The sequence below is a fragment of the Mandrillus leucophaeus genome, unplaced genomic scaffold (genome assembly GCF_000951045.1).
Source record: "Mandrillus leucophaeus isolate KB7577 unplaced genomic scaffold, Mleu.le_1.0 Scaffold195, whole genome shotgun sequence".
Classification (NCBI taxonomy): domain Eukaryota; kingdom Metazoa; phylum Chordata; class Mammalia; order Primates; family Cercopithecidae; genus Mandrillus; species Mandrillus leucophaeus.
Window position 1 is genome coordinate 2,131,309 of NW_012101976.1, and position 16,194 is coordinate 2,147,502.

Genomic DNA, 16,194 nt, shown 5'->3' on the forward strand with positions numbered 1-16,194 from the left:
GAGTAGCTGGGATTATAGTCGCACGCCATCATGCCCAGCTAATTTTTGTATTTTTAGTACAGACAGTTTCACCATGTTGGCCAGCCTGGTCTCGAACTTCTGACCTTGTGATCGGCCCACCTCTGCCTCCCAAAGTGCCATAATTATAGGCATGAGCCACTGTGCCTGGCCAGGCTGGTGTCTTATCTCTGCTGAGACTCATCATGGTCGAGGAGGAGCATGCAGGGTTGGGTGGGAAGAAAGCCAGCAGATAGGAAAACCAGATCTGTTTTCTGGTCCTTTCTGTGACTTAAGTTGAGCTTGTTTTGAAGTGTTGAGAATTCCCAAGGTATTAGATACACCCATGTTCAAGTGTAAAAATAAATAAATGGTTCAGAGCCACCAGCGATGTTATCTGAGGGAGGGACTGTCTCTCATCCTGCTTCCATTAGGACAATGGGAAATGGGCCATGTCCAGGATTTCCCAGGCCTGCCTTGCTAGAACTTGGCAGCTGGGGACAACGGTCCCAGAGAAGGGGACACATTGGCAACCTCCCTGAGTCTTGGGAGGGCTCAGCCTCACTAGAGACTGCTCTGAGACTGAGTGGACCTTTGTGGAGGGCCTCCTCCTCCCTCCTCCTCACCCAGTGTTGGGAATAGGATTCCTCTGATCAGCTGCTGAAAGGCCACAGGGAATCCTGCCCTGGTTCCACATGGACTGGGGTGGCTGGATTAGCCCCTGGTTTGGGTAGGGCATGGTGGAGAGGGGAGTGGAGAGGGTTTGGGTCCCAGGAGCAGTCTCACAACAGAGGCTCCCTTTTGAACACCTCCTCACTTGGAGCACTTCCTTTGTGTCCCTGTGCTGGGCACTTGCATCCAAACAGTGCATGCTCTATTGACGTTCACTGCACACCATCGTCCTCCTCAGCTCCTCCTTGAGCTAGTGGTCATGCTGAACTGAACTCTGGGGTCTCAGAAGAATGTGCCCTCGCTCCAAGGCAACCAGCTGCTCTTCTCTTGGGGCCTATTTTAACTACAGAAGCATCTGCTCCAGCCTTCCCGCCAGGGGGTATTCCCCATGCCTTGACTTCTGCATTGGCTGAGGCTGTGTCGTGTGACCTAAAGAAAGCCATGATCCTTTTGATCATGGATCACTTGAAGAGAACTTGTGTTCCTTCAGGCTTAAGGAACTGTAGAGATATATTTTTGTGGTGGAGGGGGATGGGGTCTCACTCTGTCGCCCAGGCTAGAGTGCATTGGTGTGACATAGCTCATTGTAGCCTAGAATCCCTGGGCTAGAACAGTCCTCCTGCCTCAGCCTCCCAAGTAGCTGGGATCACAGGTTTCTATCACCATACCTAGCTTCTTTTTTTTTTTTTTTTTAGAGATGGGATCTTGCTATGTTGCCCAGGCTGGTCTTCAACTCCTAGCTTTAAGCAATCCTCCCACCTTGGCCTCCAAAGTGCTGGGATTACAGGTGTAAGCTACTGCACTTGTCTATGCTGTATATTTGTAATGACATTTGTTTTTCTTCCTTGTTAATACTTAACCTGAATTTAATATACCAATAATTAACCAAGAAAACAAGTTTTATTATTCACATGGAAGATGTGGGAGGTGGTCATTTTGTGCTGGTGTGGTGTCCCATGGCTGTCCTAGGCACTGGCCTCCATCCCAAGGCCCTCATGGTCAAGCACAGCTACTGGAGCCATGGCATCCATCTTCCAGGCGGCAGATCGGAGGAAGGCAGGAAGGATGAAGCGCCTGGCTCCGGGCTAAGTCGGCTTGCCTTGAGTGCCTTCTTATGGTCTGGACACTTCTGCTTACAGCTCATCGGCCAGAGCATTGTCACTCTAAGAAAGCTTGGGGACCATCTTGGTTGATGGACTGCTGCCCTGAGTGAAAGTGGAGTTCTGTGTTGAAGAATCGGGGAGAGAGTGGATTTGGGTGCAGCTGACAGTCTCTACTCTGTACTTCATTAGGAAGAACATTGCTGCTCCAGATCTTGTTATTCTGCCTTCTTCCTTTGCAGTGTGATGTGGAGGAACACAGCACAGCTCTGTATGGGTGGTGGTATCTGCGTAGTCATTCATGGAAGTCGTCTCCAGCAATACAGCCTGGACATTTACATGTGGGGTTTCGTTCAGCCTCCCAAGAACCTCATTTTCCACATGGGGAAACAGAGGCTCAGAGAGGTTGCGGAATTTGTCCAGGGCTGGAGGCCATCGGGGCGAGGCAGGGTCCCAGGGAGACCTGTGCTCTCCCAGTATTGTATTGACAGTCAAGCAAAGAAGGCCACTGTCTTTGTTCCCAAGTCACACAGTGCAACAAGGCTGAATGGTGCTGGAGGTCTCCTGGGGAAGCCTAAAGCCTGAGGAGAAGGGCCTGGGACACTGCCCAGCTGACCTTGTCATCCTTGTCCTGGAGATCTGGGGTATTTGAGCTCTGAAACAACCCCTGTGGCCGGGTTGCTGTGAGGGCCCCAGGCTGCCATCTGGCCACCCTCCGGGGCACAGCCCTCCTTCCTTAGGCCTTGTGTACTCACTGTTCCCTCTGCTGTCCCCATCCCTCCCTTTGTCTGCTGGTCTCATAACTCTTCCACCACCTCCTCCCAGGCTTGTTTGAAGAGACGCTGTTAGAGCTCTATAATGGTGATATTGCTGTCCTTCTGTATCCTGGACTTTCTCAACACCACTGGTCACAGATGTAATTGTGTTTGTGGTTTTTTGGTGAGGGGGTGATTATTTAATGCTCGTCCTCCTTACTTGATTGTAAGATTCTGGAAGGCAGGGACGTGTCTTTTGTTTTTTGAGATGGAGTCTTGCTCTATCACCCAGGCTAGAATGCCGTGGTGCAATCTCGGCTCACTACAACCTCCGCCTCCTGGGTTCAAGTGATTCTCCTGCCTCAGCTTCCCAAGTAGCTAGGACTACAGGCACCCACAACCATGCCCAGCTAATTTTTGTGTTTTTAGTAGAAACGGGGTTTCACCATGTTGGCCAGGATGGTCCCGATCTCTTGACCTCGTGATCTATCCACCTTGGCCTCCCAAAGCGCTGGGCTTACGAGTGTGAGCCACTGCGCCCAGCCAGGGACATGTCTTTAATCCCCAGCCTGTATCTGGCACGGAGGATGTGCTGAGTAACTATCAGAAGGAATTCCAGAAAGAAGCACCATCCCTTGCCCTCCCCTCAGAGGGCCTCTGTTACATGGTCACCTCACAGACCATGCTTCAGCCCAGCCCTGGGGTGCTTGGGAGAACAGGCGGAACAGCTATGTGGTACTGCGCAGAGAGTCAGCAGCCATCCCTTGCAAGTAACAGTCCCCCTCCTAAGGACCCTCACGCTGTGTGGTCCCTTACAGCAGTTCAGGAAGTTTTTATATCCATGCCTCACTTAATTCTCACACCGCCCTCCCAGGTGGGTTTGAACTAATCTGTCTGTGTGTTAGATGGAGATGTCACAGGATGAAAAGGCCTGGTGTGGGCCAAGCCTTCCTGGAAGGGTCCCCTTTGGGCCTGCACCCTTGGTGGGGATTCTGTGCTCTCTTCCCGCTGTCCCGTCCCTGCTGGGTCCTGCCCCCTGGACTGAGAGCATCTTCCCTGAGGCCCACGTCAGCTCCTGCTTGCTTCTGGCTCGCTTCTTACTTCGGCCTTTTCCTCCAGACCTGGTTTGGGCCTTGCCATTCTCTTTTCAGACCGAAGGAGCACAGAGAGTGTTTGTCTTTTACCTCTGCTCTGCCCTCGTGGAGCAGTGGGCGCCTCCTTTGTTCAGCACATGGAAGCTGCAGGCGAGGCAGAAAACGGCCTTTCAGTTTTCCCAGCAAAGCAGAAAGCCCTGTTCCTGGCTGGATGCCTGGGACCTGCCTCCTGGGGACAGAGGAGCCCCTCTGAGGCCAGCTGGCGTCCTGATGCCATGGCTGCCACATGGGTAAGCACCTCCTGAGGATGCAGCACCAAGCCAGCCCAGCCCTGAGAAATGTGGCGGGGCAGCAGCTGCTGCAGAGCCTCTGCCACCAGGGTCTATGGGTGGAGCATCTTTCCAGGGGCATTACTAACCTTGGGCACTCCCAGGCAGGCCCCTGGCATTTCCACAGCCCGCCAGGAGAGACGGCCCTTGGAAGACTGCTAGTGTCTCTGCCTTCCCAAAGGATTGTCTCGGGTTCCCATGGAGCAGGTGGCCCAGCTGAGCTGTGCTGAGGGAGTGCTGCCGAGCTGAGCTCTTAGGGCAGGGTTTTGATTGCAAGTCCCTCCAGAATCCTGTAGCAGCATTCCCTTACAGTCATATTAGTGAACGTGCACCAGGATCCCTCGTTGGGGATCAGAAGCCACCCCATGGCAGAGGCGTAAGTACCTGTTGTTTTCTTCCCTGTTGGAAGTTGCCTAATAAAGCATAATAATAGCAGGTTCCGTTTATTTAGCGTCCTTGTGTGCTAGGCCCAGCGTTCCTGCTGCAGGCATTTCGCGCACACTGTCTGTCTTCAGCCTCACTCCCACCCTGAGAGGTAGGCATGCTCATCTCTGTTTACAGAGAAAGAAACCGAGGCTCAGCTCACTCAGTTGGAAAGTGGTGGGTCTGGGTTTGAACTAACCTGATGCAGTGCCCCCCGCCCCCTTTTTTTTTTTTTTTTTTTAATATTGATGATGTCTTGCCATGTTGCCCAGGCTGGTTTTGAATTCCTGAGCTCATTCCTCCCGTCTCGGCCTCCCAGAGTGCTGGAATTATAGGCCTAAGCCACCATCCCTGGCCCAGAGCCCATGTTCTTGACTGCTTGCTTCATTTAAAGCCTTCCATGGGGTGGCAAGCACATCCCTGGAGTGGGGCCTTGCCAGAACAACAAACTCGGGGCCTCCGCAGGAGCGACTCCAAGACTTGCAGGCCACTCTTGATCCCTCTGGCTGTGAAGCCCTGTCCCAGCCCTGCACTTGGCTGATATCGCACCCCCTTAACTTCTAGTGGGGGTTCCTCTAGCACAGCAGTTCTTGAAATGTGATCTGCAGTCTCCTGGGGGGTTCCTGAGACCACTCGACCAGTCGAGGGGCTGAGGATCAGAACTGTTTTAATAATAATATGGCCGTGATTTGTTACCGTGCCTCTTTGGTTGTGATGGCTTTCACACTGATAGTGTAGGAGCGGTGGGGAAAGAAGCTGTGGGCCTGCACAGACTCAAGACCGGCACCACACTGTGCTGGTCTTGTTGTAACTGAGTCTTCACCACCACACACAGTACACACACACGCGCGCGCGCGCCAGTGTTGCATCAGACAAAGCAGTAAAAATCAGCTTTTTAAGTCCTGACCCATGAGTCCCCATCTTTTTTTTTTTTTTTTTTTGAGGAGTGTCGCTTGTTGCCCAGGCTGGAGTGCAGTGGTACGATCTTGGCTCACTGTAAGCTCCGACTCCCGGGTTCACGCCGATTCTCCTGCCTCAGCCTCCCGAGTAGCTGGGACTACAGGCGCCCACCACCACGCCCAGCTAATTTTTTGTATTTTTAGTAGAGACGGGGTTTCACAGTGTTAGCCAGGACGGTCTTGATCTCCTGACCTCGTGATCCGCCCGCCTTGGCCTCCCAAAGTGCTGGGATTACAGGCATGAGCCATCGCACCCCGCCTAGTCCACATCTTTTTAAGATCCTGTGTGATGAAATGAGGCACACATGAAGTATGTCACGTGGAGTTTGATGCTGTCATGAGGAAAAGCACATGTGCATTCATTTCAGGTGTGGGCTGAACTAGCTGCCTTTTTCATGGGCTCCACCTTCACTTAACCGGCACACACTGTTGTTACTCAGATTTGGATATTTAGCATACACTTTCTTGAAAATGAGCAAGTGAAACAACTGACCTTTTATTTTTGTATATGTTGCTGTTTCTAAATTTGTTAGTGCTTTGTTGCCAGTGATGAAATTCAAGCTTTCAAATGATGATTAGATAACAATATTTAGTGACTTTAATGATGACATTGGTAGCAACACCAGCAATGTGATTTTAAAAAATATATATTGTTCAATGTGATGTGTCAACATTGGTAGATCTGCGTTACAGGAACCAGTATTTTCAGGTGACCCACACATGATGTTAAGAAATCATGTCTGTGTAAAAGACCCATTCCAAATGCAAGGTACACCAATGACTTCTAATGTAACACATTAGAAAAAAATCATTGTTAAGGATTCTAATTCCTGTGGCAAGTAACCCTTAAGAAATTACCATTTGTCGGCTGGGCGCGGTGGCTCACACCTGTAATCTCAGTACTTTGGGAGGCCGAGGCAGGTGGACATGAGGTCAAGAGATCGAGACCATCCTGGCCAACATGGTGAAACCCCGTCTCTACTAAAAGTACAAAAATTAGCTGGCGGCACGCCTGTAGTCGCAGCTACTCAGAAGGCTGAGGCAGGAGAATCGCCTGAACCTGTGAGGCAGAGGTTGCAGTGAGCCAAGATTGCGCCACTGCGCTCCAGCCTGGCGACAGAGCGAGACTCCGTGTATAAAAAAAAAACAAAAAAAAAAACCTACCACTTATCAAGTCTTGATGTAGTGTAAGTCCATTGTGCTTCTCTAACAGAATACCTGAGACTGGGTAATTTATAAAGAACAGGAATTTATCTCGTTACAGTTCTGGAGGCTGGTGTCTTAGTCTATTTGTGTTGCTATAAATTACCTGAGGCTGAGTAATTTATAAAGAAAAGAGTATTTGGCTCCTGGTTCTGCAGGCTTTACAGGATGGCACAGTGCCAACATCTGCTTCTGTTGAGGGCCTCAGGCCGCTTCCATTCATGGCGGAAGGCACAGGGGAGTCTCTGTGTGCAGAGATCACATGGCGAGAGAGCGGGTAAGAAAGGGAGGGGAAGCGCTAGGCCCTTTCTGACAACCAGCTGGGATGAAGGGACTAACAGAGTGAGAAGTCACTCACTCCTTCCCCACCCCAGGGAGGCTGTTTATCTGTTTATGAGGAATCTACCTCCCATATCCCAAACACCTCTCATTAAGCCTGTCAGTCACCCACAGTCACCAAAACTGTGGTGGCTGGGAAGTCCAGGATCAAGGCACTGCCAGCATCTGGCAGGGGCCTTCTTTGCTGCGTCATCCCATGGTGGAAGGGCCACGGGGAGATGTACCCACAGAAGACTGACTAATCCTCTTATAAGGAATCCGCTCCCAAGATAATGATTTATAGCCAGTCTGTCAGAAGCGTAGGCTGCAAGCTAGGAATTGCGATTGACATCAGAAGTGGGGGGCAGTCTTGGGACTGAGCCCTCAACCTGTGGGATCTGACGCAGTAGCATCAGACTTGAGTGCGACTAGATGATGTCCAGCTGGTGTCCGCTACAGAACTGACTGCTGGCTTGTTATTGAGGAGAAATCCCCACGTGTTTTGCCACAGAATTCTTTTCTGTTGATTGTTACGGGGTGAAAGCAGAGGAGAAACAGGTTTTTCCTCCACACCTTCACATGCCACAGAACCCAGAGGGTGTGGAGGGATAGACTTTGCAGAGGCCTCTGGTCTCCCAGAGGAGTGACTTACTATTAAGTTTCTGACTGAGTTGTAAAGATTTTCAAACAGGCACCTATTTTGTTTGCAGTTTATAAATCCGATATTTAAAGCGAGAAGGCCAAGAAGCCTCTCTTGGATTTGTCAGGGCTGCAAGTTGATTTCAGTGTGCTCCCCAGACACCCGAAGTCTCCTCTGCCTCTTCTGTTGGGAACTGGGCAGATCCACAGGTCTCCCAGCCCCTTCCCTCACCAGCACCTTCCCACAGCAGAGGCGCTGGGGCTGCATTTTCAGATCAGACATTTTCCATTTTGTAGCTTTGAACAGTACTTATTTTATTGGAAAACTATTTTGCTTCTGATCGTGTGATTGAAAGATTATTCTTGTAGTTTTTATTGCACCCTACACAACATGGTTTTGTGGAAATGCATGTTTGATTTTATATTGGAAGGCACTGGGAGAATGGGTGTTTAAATTCAGGAAATCTTCATGAGCTGTTTTCCAGATACCTCTCCTTGGTAGAGAAGGATCTGCAGTCCCTGCTGGGGTTCAGGAAGGATGCATGTGGATATGGAGGGGTGAGAGGGAGCAGTGAGTAGCAGGCACGGCCCTGAGTGGGGAAGATACAGAGGAGCAACAGGGCCCTGCAGCCCCAGGTAAGGGGCAAAGAGAAGGTGGGCTCTGTGGCCAGCGAGCTGGAGTGGAAGCCAGCCCTGTGCAGGTCCAAACCCTTCCCTGTAGCCTGCATTGTCATTATCCAGGTTGGGTGGACCCCAAGGGAGGGCTTTGCCCTGTGGGCTTGCACCCTGTCATCATGGGCAAGGGTGTATGTGGAATTCCAGAAATAGAATTTTTGAACTCTAGGAGACCATAGGATTGTATCTGTTGACTTTGATGAAAAGATGAGCCAGAGAAAGGCAACACTTGCATTCTCAGAGATGGGGTGTGTGTGCACGCGTGCATGTGTGTGTGCTCCCTGCAAGGGACCCAGGCTGGGATCTGCAGGTGGGTTTAAGTGACTCACCAAGCACAGTGCAGCTTACTTTCCTGGTCTGCTCAGAGCATCCCAGGGCCTGGACCATTCATTGCCTGCTGAGCAAGACTCACCAGACTCACCAACTGCATGCCACAGTGTTGGGCCACTTGGCGGACAGTGGTGCCACCCAGAGGCACCAGAGAGCATTTGCTGGGAATCTGGGAGTTTGTAGCAGGGGCTGGCACCACCGATTCCACAATTCAACATATTGCAACAGTTTTCCAGATGCAGGTAAAGCCCCATGAAAGGCTGCCCTCTTCTCCCCTGCAGGAGGGCACCTGGCAGGCTAGGAGCAGCCTGGGCAAGGGACCCCAGGACCAGTTCCAAGAGGCACTGTTGCTACTCCCTGTTCTGTTCTTTTTTTTTTTTTTTTTTTTGAGACAGGGTCTTGCACTGTTGCCCAGGCTGGAGTGCAGTGGCCTGATCATGGCTCACTGTATCCTCTGAGTCTTGGGCTCAGGTGATCCTCCTACCTCAGCCTCCTCGGTAGCTGGGACTACAGGCATGCACTATCATACCTAATTAAAAAATTTTTCTTTTGTAGAGACAAGAGTCTTGCCATGTCGACCAGGCTGGTTTCGAACTCTTGGCCTCAATCCATGTTCCAGCTTCAGTCTCCCAAAGTGCTGAGATTACAGGCATAAGCTCCTGCACCTGGTCACCACTCCCTGTTCTTAACCCTGTGCTATTGGAATTCACTCTGCAGACAGGAGGGGGGTGGGAGAGTCATGCCAGGGTCCTAGACTTATGTCCCGCCCCATCCTTTTCTGGGCCTCATGTCTTCCGTGGATAATAAGGCAACTCAGAAGAGTGAGTGTGTAATTTCTGAACACTTGGAAAGATGTTCTGTCTCCTGTCAAAGAAATGCATATAAAAATGTGTCATTTTAATATTAAAATTAATGATAACTGGCACTGTAAATTGGCATCCTTTCAAAAAGGCATAACATGCTCATGTCCTTTGACCCAGTCATCTCACTCTGACAAGCTTAGCCTGAGGAAATAATCTAAGAAAAGGGAAAGAGCGGTGGACAGAGGTGTTCCCTTGTATTTCATGAAAACAACAAGTAGGGCCTTGCCTAAATGCCTTAAAGGGTTTGGTCAAGTATGCCCATGTTGTGGAATATTAATATCGATGGTCACGGAGTCTTGTAAGATGGAATATGTGTGACACAGCATTAAAAGGATTTACCAGCCTGGCCAATATGGTGAAATCATCTCTCTACTTAAAAAATACAAAAATTAGCCAGGCATGGTAGCGCGTGCCTGTAGTCTCAGCTACTTGGGAGGCTGAGGCAGGAGAATCGCTGGAACCTGGGAGGCGGAGGTTGCAGTGAGCCAGGATCACGCAAGACTCTGTCTCAAAAAGAGAAAAAAATTAAAGGATTTAAAACTGTCAGGATAGCAACTGTATTTTTATATAGTATGGGCTGGGAGCAGTGGCTCCTACCTATAATCCCAACACTTTGGGAGGCCGAGGCAAGGAGGATCGTTTGAGGCCAGGAGTTCGAGACCAGCCTGGGCAACATAGTGAGACCCCATCTCTACAAAACAAAACCAAAAAGTACAGGTGCCTGTGCATACAGACCAGCAGGGACATATGGAGATGGGCTGCAGCAGGGTAGTAGGACTAATTTTCTTTTCCCTCATTTTTTTTTTTTTTTTTTTTTTGACGGAGTCTCGCTTTGTCGCCCAGGCTGGAGTGCAGTGACGCAATCTCAGTTCACTGCAAGCTCCGCCTCCTGGGTTTACGCCTTTCTCCTGCCTCAGCCTCCCGAGTAGCTGGGACTACAGGCGCCCGCCACCTCGCCCAGCTAGTTTTTTGTACTTTTTTTTTTAGTAGAGATGGGGTTTCCAGGATGGTCTCGATCTCCTGACCTCGTGATCCGCCCGTCTCGGCCTCCCAAAGTGCTGGGATTACAGGCTTGAGCCACCGCGCCCGGCCTTCCCTCATTTTTTAAAAAAAGTTTTATTGACATAATTTATGTACCATTCAATTCACCCACTTACAATTTAGTGGTTTTTAGTTTATTCACAGAATTGTTCAGCTATTGCTACAGTCGGTTTCCGAGCATCTTCATTACCCCAGAAGGAGATCCCATGTTCCCCACTTCTCCCTCTCTCCCAGACCTAAACAGCTACTAATGTACTTTCTGTCTCTATGGGTTTGCCTACTGGGGACATTTCATATAAGTGAAATCATACATTATGTGGCCTTTTGTGTCTGGCTTCTCTCACCAAGCATGTTTTCAGGGTTCATGCTGTAGGGTGTCAGTGCTTCCTTCCTTTTTATAGCTGAATCGTCTTCCATTGTCTGGGCAGCCTACAGTTTTGTTTATCCACTCTGTTGATGGACATTTGGGTTGTTTCCACTTTTTGGCTATTATGATTCATGCTGCTGTGAACATTTGTGTACAAACTTCTGTGTAGACAGGTTTTCATTTCTCTTGGGCAGATAACCAGGGGTGGAATTGCTGGGTCATCTGGTAACTCTAGGTTTAACCTTTTGAGGAACTGCCAGACTGTTCCTCAAAAGGGGAACAGGGGGTGGCAGTTCCTCAAAAGGTTGGCAGGGGCTGTCCCCCACCAGCAGTGTAGGAGGGTTCCCGTTTCTCTACATAATGCCTATTACTGTCTTTTTAAATTTTAGCCATCCTAGTAGATAGGAAATGGTCTCCTTGTGGTTTTGCCTTTCATTTCCCGTATGAAAAGATGCTCAGTAGTTTTCATGTGCTTTTGGCCATTTATTTGTCTTTTGAGAAGTCTTTGTTCAAATCCTTTGCCCATTTTAAAAATTGGGTTGTCTTTCTGTTATTTGAGTTCTTTGTATGTTCTTAATACAAGTCCTTTATCAGATCTATGAATTATAAAATGTGATGGTGTCCTTTGAAGCACAAGAGTTTTTCATTCTGATGACATCCAGTTGAAGTTTTCTTTTTGTTGCTTTGCTTTTGGTGTCATATCTAAGAAACGACTGCCTAATCGAAGGTCATAAAGATTGATGCCTGCATTTTCTTCTAAGAGCTTTTTGATCCCTGTCTTTCAGTTTTCAAACTGCCATGGTACTTTATAGTTGAACCCAAGAGCTTGGACTTGGTTCCTCTGGCCCTGCCCTGATTTGTTAAACTTCATATTCAAACTTATGTGCCCTTCATCCCCTGCAGGTGCTGGGCTCTCTGGGAAACGCTCCTTTCCCTGTATCCTTCTGTTCCATTGAAACTGATTTTTCTCTCATTTTATTACTTTTAGCTAAGGTAACTGAACCCACTTCCCAAGTCCTTTATGATGCGAAGTAAGAGCAAAAGCTTCCCGGCTTTCTGAGCTGTGCTCAGAGAGTTTGGTGACAGAAATGAGGGAAAAGATTTCACTTGACTCTTCTTCCTCCCCACCCCCGCCTCAGCAAGCAAACCAGAGGGGCACAGGCCAGAGCACAGCTTGTCTGGCAGTCCTCATGCATGGGAGCTCAGGCCTGGTGGGAGGAGATACAGAGGGCCCAGCCGTGGCCCTTGGGTGCCACCAGTCTTGGGAGAGGGAGGAAGCAAACCTGTGATGGGACCGGGAAATGGAAGGGTGGTCGGGTGTGTGGATGGCACAGAGTGACAGCCAGGGAGAAGCCTGATGTGGGAAGGGGAGGGACTGCGTGGTACGCGCAGGCCCCTGGGCCCAGCCCTGGCTTGGCAGCCCCTGCTGCCTGCTAAGGGCCCTGCCTTTCCTTCCCCTGAAACAGTTCCCGGAGCCCTGCCTGTTCCCTGTCCATCCAGGCCAGCAGCTGAAGGAGCCTCACCTGCCTCCCTTCTCTGAGTAGCACGGATTTGAGGTAAGGAATCCCCCATTCCCAGTCCAGCCTCTGGCAGAGATCAGTCCAGTGTCTCCTCGACTGCCTTGGTGCCTGCTAAATGTTTGGGGAGGGGAGAGCTTGGTGCCAAACTGCTCTCATGTGGGGCAAATGCTGAGTTAGGCTCCCTGGGGGACTTTACCTCACTGGACCCTGCTTCCTGGGTTCTGTCCTTGCCCTCCAGCTTCCAAACAGGGAAGAGCAGGTGACTGCTGAGGTGAGGATGGTGGCTCTGGGCTAGGTGGCCCTGGGGAAGGTGGGGGATCCCCAGTGCCTGGAGGCAGCCCCTTCTGAGGATGGTCACACGCCTTGTGCAGTGTCTCGGCCACTCCCCAGGGCTGAAGGGGAAGGAACCTGGCTGGGAGCTTAGTTCATGCCTGGGTTTTCCCTCCATGTCCAGGAGAAGCAGCGAAGATGTCCAACGAGCCGCCCCCTCCTTATCCTGGGGGCCCCACAGCCCCACTTCTGGAGGAGAAAAGTGGAGCCCCGCCCACCCCAGGTAGGGGGTCACTGCTCCTGAGGCTCCCTGTTGCAGTCCCCTGCCCCCATGGCACGGTTGGGACTCTTAAGTGGTGATGCCCACTCCAGGGTCACCCCTGGGCCCCATCTGTGTCCCAAAACAGTGGCCTCTGGTCCAGCTCATCGTGCAGAGACTCCAGCTGAGTCTCCTCTTTCTGCCTCTCTCTGTCCAGGCCGTTCCTCCCCAGCCGTGATGCAGCCCCCTCCAGGCATGCCGCTGCCCCCTGCGGATATTGGGCCCCCACCCTATGAGCCGCCGGGTCACCCAATGCCCCAGCCTGGCTTTATCCCCCCACACATGAGTGCAGATGGCGCCTACATGCCTCCGGGTGAGTGGGGAAGGGATCTGAGGGGAGCATGGGCTGCTCCTGGCTGCTGTCTGGCCTGCGCTGGCTGTCCTCAGTACAGGTGGGCATCTGTTGTAGGGCAGGGACTCCAACACACCCAACCAGCCCTGGCCTGGAGCTCAGGCTGTGTGTGGACAGGGACTGTGGACGTGGGAAGGTGGGACTGCTCTCACTCAGGCTGCTTGGGCAGGGCTAGTCCTTGGCACAACAGGACCTGACATGGGTGGGGAGGGGCACCCTGTGTGCAGGAGAGGGGTGGGTGACCCGCATAGCTTTCCCTCCCTTGGTCATGGGCTTGAGGCTGAGTGCCCTGTCCTTGCATGCCGGAGACAGGAGCAGAGGACTGGGTCATGTCATGCCACAGCTGTCATGGTCCCCAAGGGGTGGGGACCAGGAAGGGCTGGGAGAATGTGGCCCCACTTGACTTAGGGCCCCAGCTGTAAAGCCTCCCACTGGCCTGTTAGGAGGGTGGTAGGAAGTCTGAGGCCTAGCCTTGCACCCTGGGCGCTATGGACCCTGGGGCTTTGTGCCGATCTCTTTGTCTGGGGCAGGTGGCAGGCCAGTGACCTCTCGCCTCCATCTTCTGTGCCATTCCAGGTTTCTACCCTCCTCCAGGCCCCCACCCACCCATGGGCTACTACCCCCCAGGGCCCTACACACCAGGGCCCTACCCTGGCCCTGGGGGCCACACAGCCACAGTCCTGGTCCCTTCAGGAGCTGCCACCACGGTGACAGTGCTGCAAGGAGAGATCTTTGAGGGAGCGCCTGTGCAGACGGTGTGTCCCCACTGCCAACAGGCCATCACCACCAAGATCTCCTACGAGATTGGCTTGATGAATTTCGTGCTGGGTTTCTTCTGTTGCTTCATGGGGTAGGTGGTGTGGGCACTGGTAGGGTGGGGGCTGCACCAGGATCAACTGGCTGCCTCTGCCTCCTCCGCAGCAGGCCTCAGCCTGTTCTTCCCTGTCTCTGATTCAGATGTGATCTGGGCTGCTGCCTGATCCCCTGCCTCATCAATGACTTCAAGGATGTGACGCACACATGCCCCAGCTGCAAAGCCTACATCTACACGTACAAGCGCCTGTGCTAACGGAGCTGGGACTCGGGACTCCCCCGCCTGTCAGTCTGGCCCCCTGTGCTTTGCTCCCTGCGCTCAGTGGTCACTTTCCCGCTCCCACTTGGGGATGGGAGCTGTGCCACCATCCCCTGGAAGTCCTGTCCTCTTCACCCTGCACTACCCTGAACAGCTGACTCTTCTGGCAAAAATTCTGTTGGGATTTAAGGCCAGGGGTCAGTGGGTGGCAGGGGGCTGGCACTGAACTTGTGTGTTGTTGGTCTGCTTGGTGTGTGCGATCAGGAAGATAAGCTGGGAGGGGTCTCCTGCTGGGGTCCTGATTCCTCTATTTCCAAACAAGGTACAGGTTCAGTCCAGACTCTTTCCCCTAGGACCAAAAGCAGCCAGAGCAGTAGCCAGTTAGTTCCCTAGGCCTGTAGCCACAGTCGTTTCTGACCTGCTGGGCCGAGAATGGGTAAGTTGTCTGGAGTCAGGTGGACCCAAGTAGGACAGGGTCACAAAGCCTGGGTTTGTTTCTGGATACTTTGCGTCTCTGGGATGCTAGAGGTGGGGCATGGTGGCTGGAAGTAAAACTGCCAACTCTGGCCCTCAGAACTCTCAGGTATAGAAACCCAGGATGTCTAATACCCTGTCCCAGTGCCTGAGAGCTGTCTGGTGTCAGGTAGAGAGGACACTGTACCTGGGTGAGTGATCAGACCCTGGTAGCTAAGAAGGAACTTCCCCCTTTGGGTCAGTGTGCAGACCCCCTTTCTGGCCATGCCTCTGTGAACCCTGTATTGCTGGGGCCCGAAGGAGCCCCTGAGCCTAGCCCCTTCCCGTCTGCCATGTCCTCATTGTGTGTGGATATGACTTCTGCTCGGTGGCTGGTGTGTCCCAACTGGGGCAAGAGATGGCAGAGGATCCCCCTTGTGGGTGTGCTTGGATGTGCAGAGCCCTCTCCATGAGTTTTCTTCCCTGTAAGTGCCGGGCCCCTTGCCCCAGCTGACAGGCTGTTGCTGTACCTGCTCCTGCAGGCACACTGGGCTGGGGATGAGGAAGGAGCAGCCACAAGTGGTAGAACTGCCTTGGTGGACACCAGCCTTGCCCTGTCTTTATTTCCTGAATGGTTTGTGAACCTGCTCACCTGGACCGCTGTATCCTGCCACTGTCCTTCCTGGTCTCGCACTGCCACTGCATGGCCTCCTGTCACTGTGAATCGTGGCCCAGTCTCAGTTTGTAGTTTCTCATTAAATTGGCCCTTTCACTTCCCCACCCTGGGCCTCTGCTCTCTTGCCTGGCTTCCTTCTTTTTTGAGGGAAAGAGGGTGGGGCTGCAGGCAGTCTCCTGGCAGGGCAGGAGGCTGAGTCCTCAGAGTCTCACATCCTCAGTGCTGATGCCATGCCAACTGCCTGGGACAACACCAACATGTAAGGACCTAATTAAACCAAACCAGAGTCCGGTGTAGACCAGCCCTGGGAATTCCAGCTGTGACTGGGCCAGGGCACACGTTGGTCTCGGCAGTGGCTGTAAGGTCACCTTCCTTCCTCTGATGCTGGTTTCAACCATCTACATACCACAGCATCCATGCATGGGATCTGCAAGCTGGAGCCCTCCTACCGGCAGGCTTGAGCACAGCATCATCCAGCTCTGGGGAGGCGCACCCTTAAGCAAGACAGACTCGGCTGAGGCTGATAGGCTGAAGACTATAACAGAGTGCAGTCTGCATACACAGGTTCTGGGCCAGCTTTGGCCCTGGCCATCTCTGCACTCACTCATCTGAATTATGAAGGTGGCAGGCTTGGTCAGTAGTTTAAAGAGTTTCCCTACCTTTTAACCCTTTTTGAAATAAAACTTTTACAGATAGTAGATTCCTATTAATAAAACTATTTAAGTTCATGTTTCTATTTTAGACAATGACTTGTTTAAATACAAATA

General features: G+C 51.8%; 1 protein-coding gene across 5 annotated transcripts in view; it reads left to right on the top strand.

The window, feature by feature from the left end:
- CDIP1 (cell death-inducing p53 target 1) overlaps window positions 1-16,155 on the top strand; it is a 37,797-nt gene extending 21,642 nt beyond the window's left edge. For 3 of the 5 annotated variants that reach the window (XM_011978471.1, XM_011978472.1, XM_011978473.1), the window contains 5 exons: window positions 12,232-12,321; window positions 12,740-12,838; window positions 13,032-13,187; window positions 13,803-14,076; window positions 14,184-16,155. In XM_011978471.1, the coding sequence (XP_011833861.1) occupies window positions 12,754-12,838; window positions 13,032-13,187; window positions 13,803-14,076; window positions 14,184-14,295 (627 nt within the window). In that variant the 5' untranslated portion in view covers window positions 12,232-12,321; window positions 12,740-12,753 and the 3' untranslated portion in view covers window positions 14,296-16,155. The remainder of the gene's footprint in view (window positions 1-12,231; window positions 12,322-12,739; window positions 12,839-13,031; window positions 13,188-13,802; window positions 14,077-14,183) is intronic. The other 2 variants (XM_011978474.1, XM_011978475.1) reach the window with 2 other exon arrangements.
- The last annotated feature ends 39 nt before the right edge of the window (window positions 16,156-16,194 follow it).